Source organism: Vulpes vulpes, chromosome X, assembly GCF_048418805.1.
Source record: "Vulpes vulpes isolate BD-2025 chromosome X, VulVul3, whole genome shotgun sequence".
NCBI classification, from domain to species: Eukaryota; Metazoa; Chordata; class Mammalia; order Carnivora; family Canidae; genus Vulpes; species Vulpes vulpes.
The window spans coordinates 15,459,924-15,480,201 of record NC_132796.1 but is presented as its reverse complement, the minus strand read 5'-3'; the positions used below and the strand labels follow the sequence as shown (position 1 = coordinate 15,480,201).

The 20,278-nt window shown below is 48.0% G+C and overlaps 1 protein-coding gene across 18 annotated transcripts in view; it reads left to right on the top strand.

Moving 5' to 3' along the window:
- SH3KBP1 (SH3 domain containing kinase binding protein 1) overlaps positions 1–20,278 on the top strand; it is a 334,655-nt gene that overhangs the window by 310,688 nt on the left and 3,689 nt on the right. For 10 of the 18 annotated variants that reach the window (XM_025997483.2, XM_025997480.2, XM_025997479.2 and 7 more), the window contains 3 exons: positions 9,170–9,279; positions 12,882–13,010; positions 17,092–17,363. In XM_025997483.2, the coding sequence (XP_025853268.1) occupies positions 9,170–9,279; positions 12,882–13,010; positions 17,092–17,363 (511 nt within the window). The remainder of the gene's footprint in view (positions 1–9,169; positions 9,280–12,881; positions 13,011–17,091; positions 17,364–20,278) is intronic. The other 8 variants (XM_025997485.2, XM_025997484.2, XM_025997482.2 and 5 more) reach the window with 1 other exon arrangement.

Here is a 20,278-nt window from a genome sequence, read left to right as displayed (position 1 = left end):
TGTATACATATGCTTCTATCATTTATGTACTACTAATAATTGTCATGGTAACTCCTTCCAGAAGAAAAATCATTTTTACACTTAGAACCTTATGATCACAGGAAATTAAGAAATCATAAATTTCTATTTATATACATGTTTTTATAGCAGAAAAAGATAATGAATGAAAGACAAAATTAACAAAAGCAGAAAGATAAATTACGTTAGAGTAAAATCCAGCAATATGACAGAAATATGAATTCAGAGAGAGAAAGGGGTAGAATTTCCAACTGCTAAAGAAAAGCTTATTTGTGATTTAAACAAATTTTTTAAAGATTTTATTTATTCATGAGAGACAGAGAGAGAGAGAGGCAGATACAGGCAGAGGGAGAAGCAAGCTCTTTGGGGAGCTGATGCGGGACTCAGTCCTGGGACTCCAGGATCATGCCCTGAGCTGAAGGCAAGTGTTCAACCACTGAGCCACCCAGGTGTCCCATATTTGTGATTTTTTTTAAAGACTTGTTTATTTAAAAAAAAAAAAGAAGACTTGTTTATTTTATTTGAGAGAGAGTGAGAGATGCAGGGGGGGAGGGGCACAGGAGAGGGAGAGAGGATCTCAAGCAGACTCCACCCTGAGCACAGAGCCCGTCATGAGACTTGATCTCACAACCCTGAGATCATGACCCTGAGATCACGACCAGAGCTGAAACCAAGAGTCGGATGCCTGACTGTGCCACACAAGCACTCCAGCTTATTCATGATTTTTTAAGACAGATGACAGTGGGGCAGCCCTGGTGGCTCAGCGGTTTAGTGGTGCCTTCAGCCTGGGGTGTGATCCTGGAGACCAGGGATCGAGTCCCATGTCGGGCTCCCTGAATGGAGCCTGCTTCTCCCTCTGCCTGTGTCTCTGCCTCTCTCTCTGTCATGAGTAAATAAATAAAATCTTTAAAAAAAAAGATGGATGACAGTGGTTGTTAAACTACTGTGGCATTCAAGTATATTTTGAATATATTTAGGAGAGCAATATAATAGTTATATTTTAAAATATAGCAGAAATTACATCTTTTGTGACAAAAACATGTCAAATTTTAGATGTCAACTTAAGATGTGTAAGGGGCACATGGGTTTTCAAAATTATTTTAGGCACACTGGTAAAACAGTTTGAAGACCACTGGCCTCATAAATATATCACTCTACACTTACATAAACGATCCTGTGGATCAGTTTCTAGAAGTGGACTATCTGAAAGTGTATACACTGACGTTTTGTGATAGGTGTTGCCTAATGGCATTATGAAAAGGCTGTGCCAATTTACATTTCTGCAATAATAGCATAACCACTATTTCCAATAAGTACATTATTTCCTAAATTGTTTTGCATAATGAAGTCGGACCTGTAGTAAGCGGCTTTTAAAGGAATGCGGATCTGGAAAGTGACTTTTCCCCCACTGTTTGTTGCCTGTTATCAGTTCCTGTGAAGCACTCTACCTCTCTTCGGTGCCACACTTCTGGAAGGCATGCCCCCTTCCCTTACCTCTTCTCCAGATCTAAATTAGGTGCCCATGCTATCATTGCTAACTTCATCTTTTACCTTTCTTTCATAGTAGCTAGCAGAATTTGTAATTAAATATATAAAAGTCTATTTCTCTTGGGGGCTCTAAGCTCTGTGAGGCAGGGACTGTGGCTATTTTGTTCATCCCATATCCCCCCATGCCTAGCCCAAAGTCTGGGGTGTAGGGCTCACTCAGTAAATATGTACAGAATGAATGGATGAGCATAAATCAGAAGAAATGCCAATACCATGATATAGAGTCATGGTAGAGATCTTCGTTGCCACTAGTCACATGTGCCTATTTAAATTTATTTAAATAATCACACTTAGCCATATTCCATGTGCTCAGTAGCCACATGGGACCAGTGGCTACCATACTGGACGGTACATATATAGCAAGTTATCATCATCACAGAAAGTTTGAGTGGATAGTGCTATCAGAGAGTGACTGTACTTTCATTCTCCTAACTATAGCCATGCCTGGCACACAGTAGATCCTTAATAAACATTTGATTAACTGAATGAGCAAATAAATTCTGTATCTCCCTCTCTTACTCTTCAGCTTCAAGTTTCTATGTAAGTACTGAAAAGCTGAAGGGCCTGGCTTAATTTGCCTAATATCTTACATTTATTGCTAACAATTTCCTTAAAGAAACCTAGTCCCTTTCTCTATCCATTTAAAAACACAGTGGAATAAATATTTTTTTAGGTAGGCTCCACGCTGGGTGTGAGCCTAACCTGGGACCTGAACTCATGACCCTGAGATCAAGACCTGAGCCTAGATCAAGAGTCAGGTGTATAACTGACTGAGCCACACAGGCACCCCCCAAAACACTTTGGAGTAGAATAGAACAAAAGCAGCTTATTATCAGAGCATAGAGGGGTTTCTTCATATACACAACATTATATTCCTAGTATCTTTTCCTGTTCTTGATGTGGAAACAGTTCTCAGAATCAGTTAAATGAGAGGTAAGGTGAAATGTTCCTGCTGTCTGTTCCGTGCTCTATAGTGGAAGGAATGCCACAGACATGAATCCGAACATGGGCTCTGTCACTTTCTGCTGTGACCTTGACTGAGTTTGCTAACCTTTGACCCTCTGTCTCTCTCCCTTTATGAAAACGAGTAGCCTGCTCAGCATGGGGTTTATGCAGGTTAAATGCATGTGTGGAGTATGGAGTAGCAGGCTGGCCCAACAGTAGCTCAGACCTGTTTACTCTCGGTGCTTGTGTCGTGCACGATTGGCACCTGGATTACAAATGAAAACACAGCAGTTAATCTGCTATGTCCTTCCACGTTTTGGAGGGCTTATTTTCCCATAGAATCTAATCTTTGCTCAAGTGAGAATTTTTCAGTTGGTACCTCAGCTAACACAGGTGTTCATTTGACCCCTACTAAAGGGCCCATCTTTGTCGTCTGCACAGATTTGCCACACTAGTCACATGGTTTCTGTGCAGAATGAGACTTCCTGTCTAGACTGCCCTGAGATGCTTCTTCACTGTGGAGAAGGGACCTACAGCCCTGTGGGGTTAGGCTTTTCTCATCTGTAATCTGAAAGAAAGAAAAAGCGAGAAAGAGAGAGAAGGAAAGAAGGAGGGAGGGAGGGAGGGAGGGAAGGAAGGTAGAAAGGAAGGAAGCAAGCAAGGAAGCAAGAAAAGAAGGAAGTTTGTTTTGTTCTTGTAATGTAGCCTTGCCCTTAGATCTCTGTTCTCAAATCCCACAGCTCCATCAATGGTATATGAAAACAAAATTATACCTGATGATTTGAAAGAGTTTTCATATAATTTCTCATTTACAGAAGAATAACCCTGCAAAGCTGATAGCACAGATAATTCTCCCGTTTTCTCCCCCTGGTGGAAAAACTGAAGCCCAGAAAGGTTTTTTGTTCATGTATTCAATAATCATTTATTAAACAACCACCGCAAGCCAGGAATGTTAGGCCTGCGAGAAACACAGATGAAAGCCATAGCTTCTTTCCTAGCTGCTGAGGAGACAGATGAGTCAATGAGGAATGTCAGGCAGGGAGCTGAATGCTGAGATTGGGGTGTGGGTGAGTAGGGGAGCCCCCAAACCAGGCTTAAGGGTACAGTCTGGCTCCTTGGAAGACGTCTTGGTTGCTAAGCAAAGCCTTGATAGCCCCAGGGAAGAGGAGGGAAGGGGAGGGCAGGGAAGGAAAGGAAGTCACACAAGGGACAGGACAGTGGTGGGCACCAGCCATACCGTGAGGGCCCTGGCCGTGCTCAGTCACCAGGATTTCCTGGGAACTGGGGAAGAATTTTAAGCAGAGAAGGAGGACATCCTCTGATCTTCACCTCACCCATGTCTCTAGGGGCTGCCCATGGGGTGGTACCAAGTTGGGAGTGAGAAATCCATTATAGCCCTTCTAGGCCTGTAGTCTGCAAGGAGCACTGCCAGCTGTAATGATCCTTGATGGTGACGTGGAGGAGAAGGGATGGCTTCCAGAGATACTGGGAGGTGGCGACATTGCCACGCTTCAGCTGTAGGAAACTTCTGCGCTAGGGCTCTTTCTCCAGTCCAGAGCAGTGAGCCCCAAGGAATAAACAGCCATTTAAGAGCTTGCAAGCAGTTCCTTCAGTGACAGAAGGCATGTCCCAGACTTTTAACTCTTTCTCTTCTGCGCTCTCAGTGAATGTGTTTTAGGTCACCTGTGGTCACTGGTACCATCCCTCCCATCCGTGGAAAATAAGCCCACATTTTCTAATTGAACTAAATAGGCTATGACTGCAGTTGATGGAAAATGGGCAACTGTGTGTGCCACGAAGAGTCAAACGCCCTTTCCAGGCTGGCTCCGCGTCCAACATAAATTATCCCCGTATGTCTGCAGAGGGGTTCGTCTTTCAAGTATGAGAAAAGCCAAGAACCTCTCATCCTTATGAAACTCACTTTGAAAAAAATACCCAGCATTTGCCAGTTCAATCGTTTTGGATTGGCTTGTGAGCATTAAAACCATTTTTTTACTAAGGAAAAATCCCCAGCCAGGCTGAGAAAGCTTATATCAAGTTTCAGCCTGATTCATTTCAAAAACCATCGTGAAACTCGGGACATTTTCTTCACACCACAATGAGTTAGTCATGGAAAGTCTGCCTTCATGTCAGCTAGCAGGGCTGCAGTCACGAGAGCGCGCTCAGTGCCACCGACAGTTTCTGCTGCCGGGTGGCAAAGTCCCCCCTCCACTGTTAGAAAGCAGAAGCGCGCCGCAGTTGGGGCTCTGAGCCTCCCTCTTCAGCAGGTGACCTCTCTTCTTTCTGGAAGTTGAGCTTTGCTGTCGTGTGTCCAAAAAGTGCTTTTTACAAGCCTCACCTGGAAAGTTCAACTCAGCTGGGTATGCATGCAGAGGTCAAAAGAGGGGCTCCCCCTGCAGGACTCTGGCCATCCTCTTCTTGAGTGACAGGGACCAAGCAGTCCTGTCGGCCATCTGTCAATCTGTTGAGGAGATGCTGGCGAAGCGTGGCCAGCCTTCAACGTGTCCGGATGTTTTTAACGTAGACCTGAGCCAGTAAAACGAAGCGGGTCAGCCAAGCATCCTCTGCAGCCACGGCACAGGGTGCTGCCTTCCACCCTGGGTGGCCACCTCATGTCCCGGTAGTGGGCGCCTCTGGAGGCGGCGCTCCTGGAATCAGAGTTTCTTCTTGGGATGGGTTATTCATCCGTCGGCTAGTTCATTTGTTCACCTGTTCCTTCATTCACAGAATATTAAGCACGTGTTTCCTGGGAACGTGCTAGACTTTGAGAGCACAAAGATGGGTTCCTGTCCTCCTGGGGTCAGGATCTAAGCTTGGAAGACACATGCCGTGCCTCTGAGTCATTCTGAAAGGGTAATTTATTATGGACAACCTCGTATGTTGTCACACCCTCAACAACGCCCAGGTGGACTTCGTTATTTTAGTGGGCCCTGGGAGCTGGGCGGGGAGCATAGATGGAGTCCTCCCTGGAGCCCTGCAGAAGTTTCCTGGGTGTGACCTTGTGTGTCCCTACACACCAGTAGCCATGCTGAGTCCATGCGGGGGGCAAGGGAGGCTGAGGCCGTGCCATCCACTCCCCTTGCTCCCCACACCCCGCTTCCACCCCACTCTGCCTGCTGGGTCACCTCACGGCCACCTTCTCCCACTGCAGCCTTTTCTGACTCGTCACCGATCCCACGAGCCTTCGGGCACCACTTTGATCAGCTACTTGGGCGCCTCTGTGACCCCACACACCAGGTCAGCACTGCCCAGCCTGGCCTGGGAGGAGCCCTCTGCTGCTGAGCCCTATTCCCGACCGCTGGCCTGGGCAGGCCGTCCCCTCAGTGGCCCCGGAACACCCTGCCACTCCCCTGGTGGTGGTGCCCTGGGGCCCTCTCGTCGCTGCTCAGTCCAAGCCTTCCTGCTCCCTGCCTGCCCCTAGCCTCTGCCAGAGCAGTGCTTCTCTACGTGGTGGCTTGCTAATGTCACTGGGGGAGACTGAAAAACTGCTTCGCCCAGGCTACATCCCCAAAAATTCAGTCCTCACAGAGGGACCCAGGCATGAGTCATTTTTTTTTTAATTGTCCAGGTGATTTCACTGTGCAGCCACGGTGGAGAACCAGAGTGAATTAGCCTTTAACTATTCACTGCTTCACCCTCCTTCACCCTGCTCATCTTTGGCCTCCAGAGCTTATTTCTGTTTCCAGGACAGAGTCCTGGTACAGGCGGGCCCTCTCAGCCCCTGGTAGTGTCCAACCAAGGCCCTCAGCAGCAGCTCGATTGCTAGAACGTTTAATGGCCTTCTCCATCACCTCCTCTGCATCTGCTCCTCTCCTCTCCCCCAGGCTCCCCTGGCCCCGTGTGCCTCCTGTGCCCCATACCCAGCCCCCACTCTCCAGGAGACCTCCCTGTCCTGGGCCCTCTTCCCTTCTCCCTGTTGGGGAGCCACATGGAGAACTTGCTAAACTCGTATGTAGCATGCACACAAGAATATCTGTGCAACACCTTTCTATTAACAAAAAGAGGAGGAATGATTGGGGAACTAATTATCCAACAATAGGGGGTTGATTCAGTAAATCATGAATTGCAGCGCAACAGAAGATTATGCAACCATCAAAATATTTACAGAGAACTCTTGGAGTCATGGCATATGATGTTAGGTGAAATAAGCTGAATTCAGTTCTCCATATAGTGTGAACTGGACTATCTACTTTTAGAAAAAGAACCTGAAGGGTTATATATATATACTGAAACACTAATAGTGGCCATCTCAGTGTGGTAAGGTTATACTTGACTGTCCTTTGTTATAATTTTATGTTTTTCCTAAAACAATTGTACTTTAAGCATGTACTCCTTTTGTAATCAGAGAAAAAGTGATTCAAAAACTAATTGGGGAGACATTAATATAAGATGATGACCTAGGGCATCAAATGAAGTATATAATGGGGAATTTTGATTTCAAACAGCATGGAGTTAGTAGAGGTAAGTCCCAGGGTGTGGCCACAAGAGGAACCTTTGAGGAAAATAAGATTCTCTTAAAGGGAAGGCCCCTGAGAGGGTCAGGCCAGTGAGCTGGCTCTCAAGAGGCCCACCTAACTATGGGGGTCTTGGCCTGGGCACAAGGTGTGCTGAGCCGACTGGCAAGGTGGGGCTTTTTGGGAGCCTCGCATTGGTCTTAGGTACTGATTGGCTCCCCTGTGGCCTCAGAGCACCACTGATACTTTTCTTTGTTGTCTCTGCAGATAGTTAACCTTTGGTTATACTTCCCTTGCCCTGATAAGATGAGTTCATTGAATAATTATTCATTTACCAGGTACTAGAATAAAGTCATATAATCTTGGGTATGATGTAATGGTTTGTGCTTGGTTTTGTCTTCCACTAAAGGAAGTAGCCTGCAGACAACACCTGCCTATTCATTAATAGAATAAAGCTGACCATCACACAGCCAGACCACTTACTATAACCACCAATAAAAGGGCTCTCCCCAAAATAAGGAGGGAAAAAACACACCTAGTTTTAATCTTTTCTGTCCTGAGCCCCCATATTTGCACTTATAGCAGTTATGGTGCTTTCAGCTGTGAATAAAGGATATCTGATTAAAATTGGCTACAATAACAGAAGGTTATTAATTTTACATAGCAAGAAATCCGAGCACTAGATGATTCCAGGGTCAGTGGGTGGCTCATCGGGGTTGTCAGTCATCCAAAGTCTTTCTATTCTTCTCCTCTGCCATCCTCAAAATCTCCAAGAGCATTGCTCCTGTCTGCCTTCATGGCCATACAATGACTACCACAGGATGTGCCTGGGTGGCTCAGTCAATCAAGTGGCCAACTCTTGGTTTTGGCTCAGGTCATGATCTCAGAGTGGTGAGCCCTGAATCAGGCTCCGCACTAAACGGGGAGTCGGTTTGTGGATTCTCTCTCTCCCTCTGCCTCTGTGCCTTCTCCCTGCCACCCACCCCTACTTATGCTCTCTCTCTCTCTAAAATAAATAAATAAATCTTTTTAAAAAATGGCTGCCACAGTTCCAGGCAACCTGTCCATGAACAGCAGCATCCCAAGCAGGAAAGACGAAAGGGCTGCCATATAAATGGCCTTCTCCTCATTTCCTTTCAACAGAGACTGTAGACTTCCCCTTTTTCCTTCAGTAATTCAAATTGGGCTATGTAGCCACCTCTAGATGAATCACAGGCAAAGAGGAGCAGGATTGGTCTCACTGGCTCAGACTAAACATGGTTCCTGAAACAAAACTGGGGCTCCATTAAAAGGAGAACGGGAAATGGTTTGGGAAGGCAGTGCCTGGCATGGCATATGAAATACGACCTACTCGTCAGCAAGAGTTGGCATTCCCACAGTCACAAGCGATAATGGGTCTCTGTGTCAGCCTCTCTCTGCCAGCCATTCCTTTGTGCATCACATACACACATCTACACTGATTTGTAAACCCTCAGAACTAGATAGAATGAGGTGACCCCTTGACCTAACCATTTGTTGAAGAGGGTGGAAAAGTAAAGGTGGAGGCCTTCCTCCTGGACACATGTGAGGTACTGTTATGATCTGGCTGGATGATTCTATGTTCATCTGAGGCTCCCTGAGGGCAGAAGGTAGCCTGGGTATCTGGCCCCATGTGTAACACAGAGTAGCTGCTCAATCATAATGGAGTGAATGAGTGAGCAGATGGATGACCAAAGATCATGTCTCCATTGAGTGATACATCTCGAAGCAGAATGGTGCCAGGTTCTGGGAGTTATCTGGAGATGTAGAAGCTTGCTCTCCACCTCCAGGGAGTTTATAGTCTAACTAGGGTGATGGCCAGGCTATGGCTGCACAACCAGAGGAGGAGCCTGCCCTTTCATCTCTTTTGAAAATCAATGTTCAGCATTCACGTCCCATGACTATCATACCTTGTGATAACTGCTTTTTGTGTTGAGACCACAAGAATGTTCTATCTAGCAAAATGAACTTGCATTTGTGGAAAAAAGAGGATTCCTCCTTTACCCCTTTTTCTGTAGCTTTTAAAGACTTACCGTGTTTATTGGATGACCAGAGGATGGAAATCACCTTCATAAATCCAGACGTGAAGGATGAGTATTAAGGAAATGAGGTGCTTGTGGCCTGTTGTAAGAATCTTTCCTCATGCCTATTATTGCTCTTAAATCTCTGTTTTACTTTTGTTTTAGACTTAGAAGGTTTTGACTCCGTGGTATCATCTACTGAGAAACTCAGCCACCCAACCACAAGCAGACCCAAAGCCACGGGGAGACGGCCCCCGTCCCAGTCCCTCACATCCGTAAGTGTCTACTCGCTTCTGCTGCTGCTGAAAAGCAGGGCGGGCTGGAGACTCCAGCCAAGGACTCCCCTGCGACTGGCTGATATGAGGACAAGCCAGAAGAGGGAGGCCAATGAGATACACTGCTGACCAAAAGTGATTGGAGAGTCTTCTGGAATCAAGCAGTATTTCTTTCCCTTGTTCTTTGCATATCTGCCAGTGAAGTGGGCACTACCTAGTCCCACTTTCCTTCTCTCTCCTTCCAGACTGATCCTTATTTGACCCTGAATGAAATTGGTAAGAAAAAAAATGTCATGTTTTATGGTGGGAGAGGAGAGCGAGGCTCGTTTGGTCTATAAACAAAACTTTGCTAAAGAATGATCCACCACTTATACAGGTGCATGACAGTGGCCAAGCTTTTTTCTCCCAAAGCGCCATTATTGACACCCCTCCACGGAACCCCACACATGCCTTTAGGAGATTGCTTGTAACATACAAGGTACGTGGTCATATAGGAGAGATACATCAGAACACTCCAGATAACCCACAGAAGTTTTTTGTTTGGGTCATTTTGAATAACTTCTTTCCTCACTGGAAGCCTGTAACACATTTGTTGTACCAAATTTCAACAGTGAAATGCACAAAGAAGAAAGTAAGTGACCTGTGCCTGTAATCCTGCTTTCCAGAGCTAAGAACTGTTAACCACTTGCTGTCTATCTGTAGCTTTTATTTAAAATTCTATTTGTATATATAACATTATTTCTTCCAAATGGGGTACATAGTACATGCCTTCCCCCCCTTTATATTGTGCACCTTTCTCCCCAATCATTGCCCATTCTTTCATGATGTCACATTTAATGGCTGCTTAGTGTTCCAACCTGTGAGTGTATGAGAGTTTACCTAGTCAGTGCACTATTATTGGACACTAATGTTGCTTCTACTTCTTTATTATAAACACGGGAGTGAATGTCATTGGAGAAAAAATCTTGATGCATCCACAAGCAGTGTCTCTCTCTCCCTCTCTCTCCCTCCCTCTCTCTCTCTCTCTCTCTCTCTCTCTCTGTCTCTCCCCCCCCCTCCCTCTCCCTCTCTCTCTCTCTTTCTCTCTCTCTCTCTCTCTCTCTCTCTCCTCCCCCCATCTCTATATAGCACATTGTCTTGTCCTTGCTGGGAATGCAGGTCTAAGGCCTTATGACCTTCATTCACCCAGATACATCAAAGAATTAACCTTTTGCAGGTTTTCCAGAACATTTTTCTACTTCCGCCTCATCACTGATCCCCCCCCCCCGCGAAGAGGTCCTCATTTAGAAGAAAAAGAATGCCACTTCCTTTGAACCTCTTCTCTCATTTCTGTTGAGTTTGGGGGTGTGGTTTGAATCATGCTATTTTTCCTCTTTGTATGAAACAAACCTCACTATGTGTTGATACCTTTTTTGGAAGAAAGACTTGACAAAGTGGCTTACTTTTTCACTCTTTATTTAGAGTTCTGTGTCACTACCATCTTTCCTCTCCCTACACCCTCCCCAACATGCCTCTCTCACACACAACCTATTTAATTTCTTCTTAGTCTCTCTAAGTGTTTGATCCTACCTCCCACATCTTCTCTATAAATCCTTCTTCAGTTTTGTTTTTCCTCCAAATTCTTCCCAACTTTTCAAGATCTAGAGGGCCTTGAGGCATCCAGAATTAAATACAGAGAAAGCCAATTTACCATCCCCCACCCCACCCTTGATTCATACATCCCATGCCTGGGGATTCGTGTATATCTGGGGGACCGCATAAAGGCACCTCATCTTCACTTGCTCTTAGCCTACACCTTTGGTCATTCACTCATTCAGCTAATATTTATAGGCATTTATGGCATGCGGACTCAGCTCTGAGCCAGGTGCCAAGGAGTGAGCCGTACCTGGTCCCTGCCCATAGGAAGCTTATGGCACTGTGACTCAAAGTTGGGCATTTTATGTGGAACGATTTCATTCATAGACCTAAAATAACAGGATACATTTGTGCTTTAAGGAAGTATAATTACTCTCTTCTGTTTGTTCCCACCCATCCCCACATGGCTGTGTCCTTTGAATTTGTATTTGCTCTTCCTCCATTTAGCACCCATAGGTTTTTCATAGCAAAATGGGATCGTGGATATGGACCTATTCCTAACAGGCCACTGGAAGGAATGACTGGGCAAAGGCACCTGTCAGAATTCCCCAGCCTGGGGCCTCTCATCCTAGTCTGAGCTATTTATGTTTATTGAATTCATAGAGCAAGCTTTGATTGGCAGCTCATGAACTGTAGGTTACACAGGAGGAAGCTGGCTTTTTGAATAAAATCTCAAAGCGAGGGGATACAGGCATTGCAAGGTGGTTAAGCAGTTAAGCTTAGATTAATAAGAAAGCTTAGTTGGAGGTATTATTCTAGGTAATTGGATTTTCAGATAAAACAAAGATTAACAAATAAGACCTTTTAGTTTTAAAACTTTGCTTACAAATCCCTAGATATATTAGTTTTCTGCCTTAGAAAATTGAGTAAACAGAATAAAATAAATATGGTGTGATGTAGGCATTATTTTTCTGTAATGACACCAGTGATGATTCTAAATGGAACAATTTTCCCACCACCAGGGTAGACAGCAGAGAGCTGCGGCTAAATACGAGCTCACCCAAAGAGATCTCTGGAAGATGCTTTGTTTAAAAAAGATCCCTTGCCATGGGAACTCTTATTTTCATTTGCTTTATCCTGAAATAGCGAAATTCTAGCACAGGAGTCATTTATATCCAAGTGAACTCCAGTGAGTTGGTTTACATTCATCCAGCCTTTTGATATTCACAGTGAGGCAGAAAGGGTAGGAGTATTATCCCCATATTTTACCAAAAGATGCTGTCATTCTGTACATATAGCTTAGTGAAAATAGAATCTACAACAGATGTAGATTGTCCATGGCAATGAGGGTGAAGATTTAGCAGTTGGTCCCACAATTAGAGGTGAGCTTGCCCTCTGGCAGGCAGGGGTGTGCCCTGGGGCTGCAGAAATGCTCCTCCCTGGCCTGCAGGCCTGTGACCTCCTGCCCCCTGAATGGTTTCCTCTCAGATAAGTTCTTGCAGGCACTTCACTATGCTTTAGATCTCGTGGTCCTGGAAAATGATCCAGAGGGAATGGAAGAGAGGCAGGTTGGAGGCAGCCTCATCTTGTCCTGTGTCCCTCCCCACTGGATTGTCAGCCTTGCAAGAGCAGGGACCGTGTTCGGCATGTCATCTAAGTTCAGCACCAAGCTCAGTGCTTAGTACACAGTAGCAAATGTTCACAGAAAGAAGGGAGGCTCCGAAAGATGGAGGGAGCAGGAAGGGCTGGGTGATGCAGGCCCCCACAGGTGACATGACCGACGGGCATCAGTGCAAAGATCTCACGGAAAGATCCCTGCTGTAGGAAATCTTGCTTCCTAATCCCAGTTCTGCCACTATCTTTAGTGCACAGATAATAGCACCCTTTCTGCCTCTCGAGGTTATAATGAGCAGACAAACAAAACAGAAATATCGAGTGCTTTGAAAAGCATACAGCATTATGTTAACAAAAGCTATGTCAGCTAAGGTGTAATTCTGACAAAAGCGTTTTCTTTTGGCTTTATCCAGTCTTCCCTTTCAAGCCCTGATATCTTTGACTCCCCAAGTCCCGAAGAAGATAAAGAGGAACACGTTTCGCTTGCACACAGAGGAGTGGAAGCATCAAAGAAAACTTCAAAGACTGTTACCATATCCCAAGTGAGTGACCAGCCACGGCAAGGGGGTCCTGACAGCACGGACCCCTCCCTGCCTTTTTGCGTACGCTCTGACGAGGAGTTACAAACCAAACAAGGATCAACAGATGTTGTAGTCAGGCTGCTATAAAAGAGAGCCCTATATGGGGTGGCTTAGAAACAACAGAAATTTCTTACGTTTCTGGAGGCTGGAAGTCTGAGATCAGAGTGTCAGCATGGTCAGGTTCCAGTGAGGGCCCTCGTCAGGGTTGCAGACCACTGACTTCTCATTATAGCCTCATGTGGTGGAGAGAGGGTGAGGGAGCTCTCTGAGGTCTCTTTTCTAAGGGCACTAATTCTGTTCACATGGGCTGCACCCTTCGACCCGATCGCCTCCCAAAGGCCCCACCTCCTAATACCATCACCACAGCAGGGCAGGATTTCCATGTCTGAACTTGGGGCAGGGTGGGGGGGCACAGACAGTCCAGTGCAACAGAGAATGCAAGGTTTTGTCACCCTTCAGTAACAGTTATTGCTTTAGTCCCCAAATCCCTGAAGCATGTTTCAAAGTCCCTAAAATTGGACAGTCTCTCTGAGATAGAGGTTTCGTTGTTGATTTTCCAAGTTTTCTCTTGTGGTTTGATCTCTCCTTCATACCATCGGCCACACATAAACGTACACCCTCACACACCAACGTCACTGTCACCACCGTCACCAGAGCAGCTTGAAGAAGGAATGCACCACATACATCAAATGCTGTGTACCCTACCCACACATCTTGGCTTTTGTGTTCAAAAGTGATGGTGTCACAGATTATGTTGAGGCAGCACACGACTTTGAATAACTAGTGGGGGGTCCCTTAAAGAAAAGCTGATTTGGGTTCATTTATTACAATAAATTTAGAGTCTAAAAGCATTTCTGTTTCATTGCATGCCCAGGAAATGGTATAGCTATTTTAAGTCGCTGGCTTGTGAGAAACAAAGAAGACAGTGGGTAGCAACTGTGTGTGGCTCTTGAAGGACACCCTGTACTAATCCTGTTCACCCTCTGAATGAACAGGACTAGTGTTCTCATGCTAAGGGAACCCAGTCAATTGGAATTATTTTCTATACACATTAGCAACTGCTTTCTGCCTAACAGCAGAAAATTGCAGTCATTTTTTTAAGACACTTGAACCGGGAATTAACACAAAGAAATCACAGGGTGTGTGGGATTTTCCTTCTCACAGATTTAAGAATTTACACATATGTCTAGATTTTCTTAAAAACCCCGGGCTAAAGTAAGCAAAACTGTGATCCTGTAAAACACATCAATGGTAGTTATTCACAAAACTGAAGCATTCTTCCTTTATGAAAGGATTCCATTTGCAGAAATTGGGTTTAGCCTCGGTTTCTGATGAGCATAGGTATGCCTACCGCTGCATGCTCTCTGCCTTCCCCGGGGTGTCTCTGGGGTGACACCTGCTGGTAGGCCGTGGCTCTTCGTGTTTCAGATTCTCACAATTCCGTCCCAGTAGTCTTATTTCCTTTCCTGGAAGTTGTCATGTCATGTTGTCTATTGCTTCTATAAATTCCACCTGAACTAATCCGGTCAGGGTGTATGGTCGCTGATGCTCTGCGAGGGCTCGCAAAGGTTCTTGTCAGCTGCAGTGGGCTGAGAGAGAGAGTTGCTTGGGAAATGCTGAAGGAAGCGTTGATTGAAGAGTTGCCTGGAAGTCAGTCTGTGAGGAGGACGTTGGTCGGTTGGAAGAGGCACGGGAGGATGCAAGCTGGGAAGTGGGGAGAAGTATGAGCCCAGGAACAGGCAGGAAGCCGAGAAAATAAAAGAAGCCAAGAAAATGATGACAGGAAAGCGTGACTGGTCACGCTCAGGCAGCCACAGTTGCGGTATGGGGCTGGAGGGTCCAGCCGGCAGGGCAGAGGATTGAAGCCCAGGCCTGCCCGTTATTAGCGGTGAGACTTGGGGAATTTGCTGACCACTTGCCTAAGCCTCAGTTTCCTGCTTTGTCAGAAGCGTACGCCGGCTGGTCCTTGGCATCTAGCCGACGGCCGGCATGCGACCGGAGCTCCATAAATGTCACTCCCTCTTCCCTCTTACTACAACTCCTACAGCAGTAAGCACAGGATGGCAGATCGCCGTGCCTGGCAGCAGAAAGCGCTTTTCCTCAATGGTAACTTGGCAGAGAAAAGGCGGGCAGAGAGGCTGGGAACGATGGCCCATCTGCTTCTGGCTCACTGTGCCCAGTCTCTCCCTCTAGCACAGCCGGAATCCGCACTCTCCTCCTCCCCGTGCCAGCCAGGCCCCTTCTTGGCTCTTGCCCTGGGCACCTGCTGCTGGAGGAGTCCCAGCTGTGTGCCGGGCTCCACCAGCAGCCTCAACTTCCCCGTCGCTCAGCCCCTCACCTCCCAGCATCCTGTCTGCTGCTTGCCCTCCTCCCCACCTGCCCTAGGTCTCGGGATCTCCCCTGCCCCGGGGTGGCCCTGCTCCCCTCTTCCTTCCCGCTCCCTGTGCCCTCCCGGCCTCGGCCGGGCCGCTCCTCCATCAGGCCTCCTCCGCCTCCAGCCTGGCCTGCTGTTGGTCTTTCCCCGAGGATATCATCCAGCTCGGCGTCTCCCATCTTTGAAAGCACACAGAACCCTTGCATGATTGCGCCTCCTCCCGAGGCTTCTCCGTGAACGCTCTCTTGCTCCCATCTTCCATCTTCAGCCAGGGTTTCTGAAAAGAGAGTCCTAAACGTGCAGGCCGCACGCTTCCCCTCCTGTCCAGGTGCTGGCCCGCCGTGAGCAGGCCTCGGTCTCCTGTGTTGCACCAAATGGCCCCCAGCCCCTGTTTTCCTTTCAGCACCCTTGACCCACTTATCCAACCCTTCTTTTCCTTCTGGAAACCCCTCAGGTCTTCTGGTCTTGCTTCATCTCCTCGCGCGGTGCTGTCGCGGTCCCCGATGGCTCTCACTTCTCTTCCCACCCCGTCAATTCAGGGAGCCCCCAGGTCCCGCCACGGGCCTCTTCTCCCCAGCTTCGGGGTTATTCACCCCCATGGTGCCACTTCCTCAAGGGATTTCTCTGGCCCAGCTTACATTTTATTCCTTGGCTCTGCCCCCTTGGCTCTCCCTCGGGCTCCCGAAACTCAGTGTGTCAAACTGTCCTCCGGGCCTTGGGGCTGTTCCTCCTGCCGTGAAAGGTACGACCTCCACGCCTGATCCCTCCGTCCCCACCCATGGCCCTGCAGCCTGTCTGGAGCCACATCTGCGGGATGTCTGCTCCCTGAGGCCAGGCACCCCATCTCTCGTTGGAAGAGCCTGCCTTCGCAACATCTTTCAGAGCTATCCCTGCTCTGTTCCCTTGGCCACCATCTGTCAAAGCCCCACCATTCCTAGCTCTCGTTGTAGGAGAACCTCCCAGCAATCCTGTCGGCCTCCAGGCCCTGCTGCAGCCAGAGTCGTCATTAGCTTTGTGCAGGATGCTTTCACCCCTTCCCACAAGCCTGCTCTGCCTCCCCAGCCTGAGCCCCCCACCCTGTGCTGTCCTCGCTGCCGAGTGCCCGCTTGCCATGTGTCTCATGCCTTTGCCAAGCCCATTCCCTCCTCCTAGAACCTTTCTCTCTGGTCACCCTTGCTTTTCTGGCCGCCTCCTCATCCTCCTTCTCCAGGATGGGACTGTCAGCAGCACCCTGCCGCCTTCCCTCGGGGACAGTTGGTCCCTTTTGTGTACTTCTGTGGCTCTCTGTGCTTCCCGCCCTGTGTGCAGAACCCCCATGGCTGCAGTGTGTCAGCTAGTCTGTCCTCACCTTCCTGTGTTCTGAACTCTTGGGAGCTAGGAAAATGCTTTGCTCACTTCAGAGTTTGCAGAGCCTAGCAAGCAGGTGGGCCTCCAGACTTGTACATTCAACCAGCTAGGGACTACCTGTCCAGGTGGGTGGTCACATTTAAAACACACAGGAGGAGGCACTTGAAGCGATGAGGCCTGTGCCAGGTAGGCCTCTGGGGGCTCATGGGTAAGGGGATGAGTGACAAGTGTGTATCGAGAGGTGAGTACAAGGATGTAGATGGAGGACTTCCTTGAACTTGAATCCCCGGCCTGAATCCTCCCTGCCTTCCCTCATCACAGGTGTCCGACAACAAAGCATCCCTGCCGCCCAAGCCAGGGACCATGGCTGCAGGTGGTGGTGGCGGGCCAGCCCCTCTGTCCTCGGCAACATCCTCCCCCCTGTCATCCTCTTTGGGAACAGCAGGACACAGAGCCAACTCCCCGTCTCTGTTTGGCTCGGAAGGAAAACCAAAGATGGAGCCTGCGGCCAGCAGCCAGGCGGCCGTGGAGGAGCTAAGGACGCAGGTCCGCGAGCTGAGGAGCATCATTGAGACCATGAAGGACCAGCAGAAGTGAGTGTCTGGGGCCCAAGTTGCTCTCCACTGGGCCAGGGCCTCACTCTGCAAGCCTGGGTCCCCCACCTGCCCAAGTGTGTGGCCCACTTCCCCAGGGTGGTGGCAGCAGGTATGGGATGGGCTTGAACCTGAGAGGCTTTGTGTCACGCAGCTCCTTGTGTCAACCAGGTCTGCTGCATACAGGGAGGGCACGGGCTGGCCACCGGGTACACAGCAGTCACTTACCAGGACTAATGCACTCGGCAGGCTGCTAAAAAGAAAGATCTTTAAATCCCCATAAAATACGGTATGCACGTATACCACTTCTTAATAAGCCCAACAGCCACCTTTTCCTGTAGCACCAGAAAAATTGCAATTTCTTCAGTTAACTGTCTGATGAAATAATTGGCTTGCATTTAGAATCTTTAAACCCAAGACTTTGTATTCAGCAAGATGTTCTCCCCATGAGACTCGGGGCTCTCTCCATGCATGCCTGCACACGCTCTCCACATCCTTGGTCCTCAAGGAGCACTTAGATGAGGAGAAAGACCTGTAAAAAATAAACAGCACACGTAAATATTACCCGGGATACTGTATGCAGTGACAGAAACAGTGAAAGGGTTAGAAGTTGGAAAGTACTTAATCTGAGTAAACTGAGGCTCAGAGTTAAGGGATCAGTTAGCTCTTTCTTGGAGGAATTAGCAGGGGGAAGCATCTATAGAGGCGTTTCCTGAATGGGGTTTTGAAAAATGATGTAGAATCCACCGAGAGCAGAGCGGTGCAGTAGAATCAACAGTACAAGGAGGTTCGTGGGCACACAGAGCAGCCTGGTGGCTGGTGGCTCAGTAAAGCCCTGGTGCCTGGCCTCCTGGATGGGGAGGTGCCCAGGGCAGTGGTGGGTGATGGGCCAGAGACCCGCCAGCACACCCTGGGAGCCCATCTGCAGCTAGCAGAAGCCCTGGCACCTGCCTCCCTGCGCAGAGCTAGAGGGCCCTGGTGTGTTTTGGGGCCACGTACTTTGAGCAGTATTGTTGGGTTAAAAAAAGCTGATTTCTTCTCTAAAGGACAGCTCAGCGCCTTCACTGTACATCAGGAAGATGGAGAGGATAATGTATGCTATTTTTTGGAAATGTACCTTTTCTCTAGAGCACCCTAGGACAAGGGTTATGAGCAACTCACTTGGCGCATTATGGCTCCGTTCAGGTTCTGCTTCACTCCAACTGGGAGGGGCCGTATGAAACTGGGGCCCCCTGTTCTCACCCCCTACCTGGACAGTGCCCATCAAATAACTGCAGAATCAGCAGGATGGAGCTAGAGAGGCTCTCGGGGCCAGCCAGGCTGCCTCTCACTCGTCAAAGCCCCCAGCTCCTCTCTGGGTCTGCAGGTTACAGGTTTGGGTAACCACAGGCCCCATCCATGTCCGGATGGTACGTGTCTCCTGCCCAGACAGTGAACCCATGGCCCCAGTACATCCCAGAGCACTGGGTCTCAGCCTTCTGTAGAGGACCATTATTGGATCAGACTGGCCTGGATCCAGGTCTTCAGCCCTTTGGGCCCTCCGAGGGGTACCAGGAACGGCTGCAATGAATGCCTCAGAACGCCTCAGAATGAAGACGCCCTGGTGCTTTGAGGCCTCTCCACCCGGCACTCCTTCCCACTGTGCAGCCAGGGCATAGATGCCCACGATTGCCCTTCCCCAGCCCGTGTCTTCTTGAATCGACATGTCAGAGAGGTCCTGTCCCATGCCTGCCTCTCACAGCTGCCACGCCTGTGACCACGGGGTCCCTAAAACCTCTAGCCCAAGCTCTAAGCATCCCTTCCCTCTCAGCCTTCAGCAGAAGTCCCTCCTGACTCCCCTCCTCCACACTCAAGCTGCTTCTCACCTCCCTGCTCCTGCCCTAGCTCTTCCCCAGCAATCCCCCATCTTCCTTCCTCCTCATGGGCTCCAGGCCCTTTTTTCACCAGTTCAAGACTTAGTGACTTTCTTTGCACTGGCTTCCCCAACTACGTCTTCCAATCTGTAGGACTCAAGGCTCTGCCTGCCATAGTCTTCCCTGAGTCATGCTTTCTGCTGAGGATCTCAGCTACTTGTTTCCTAAGCTCTAAGTAGTGCCTAGCTAAGATAGAGGTGCCTAGCATGGGCTTCAGTAAATACAGTAACGAATCACAACCAGTTAATGTCCAAGACCCCGGTGTGTTGACAGCAGGGTCAGGACACTAACCCATGTGCAGGGACCATCACGGTGCTCATATGAAGTGAGCAAATGCAGTATAACTTAGGCCATATTTATTATGCTGTCTCTGCAGTCCTTGTGTTTTGATTTTCCAGACCAGTTTGTAAAAATGTACATGGAAAATGGAACATCTGCTACCCTAAAATGGAGTACATTTCTCTGATCAGAGTGGCAATGGTAGCAGCATCCTAAGTAGAGAGTCCTGAGTTTGCAAGATGATTCATTTCGTTCCACTTCATTATTTAATGTTATAAAGGGCATTAGTTTGCATGTCCTAACTCATGTCTACCATCTCTGTGACATGATTACTGTATAGTTCAGCTATTTTAACTCCAAGATTTCAGGTATTACTATTTGTGAGATTTTGTGCGAATCTGTGAAAGCATAGCAGTAACCTTTTATTAATTTAAAACTGTGAAAGTGAAACATACATGGGGTGACAAAAATGTCTGCAGTGAGAATTATTATGTAAAAACATTTAAAGACCAGCGATCCTATAGCAAAGGGCCAGCGAGAGGGAAGGCAACAGAATCTGAGCCTGGATACCTAGAATCTAGCCATCGGGCAAGTCAGGCCACTTCTCTGGCCTCACCTTCCCCATTCTCTTTTAGGAGAAGCTTGGACCAATGGATTTCAAGGTCATTTCAGACCTTCTGTTTGATGGCCACAGATTTGGGGAGCCCAGAAATAATAGCAAGC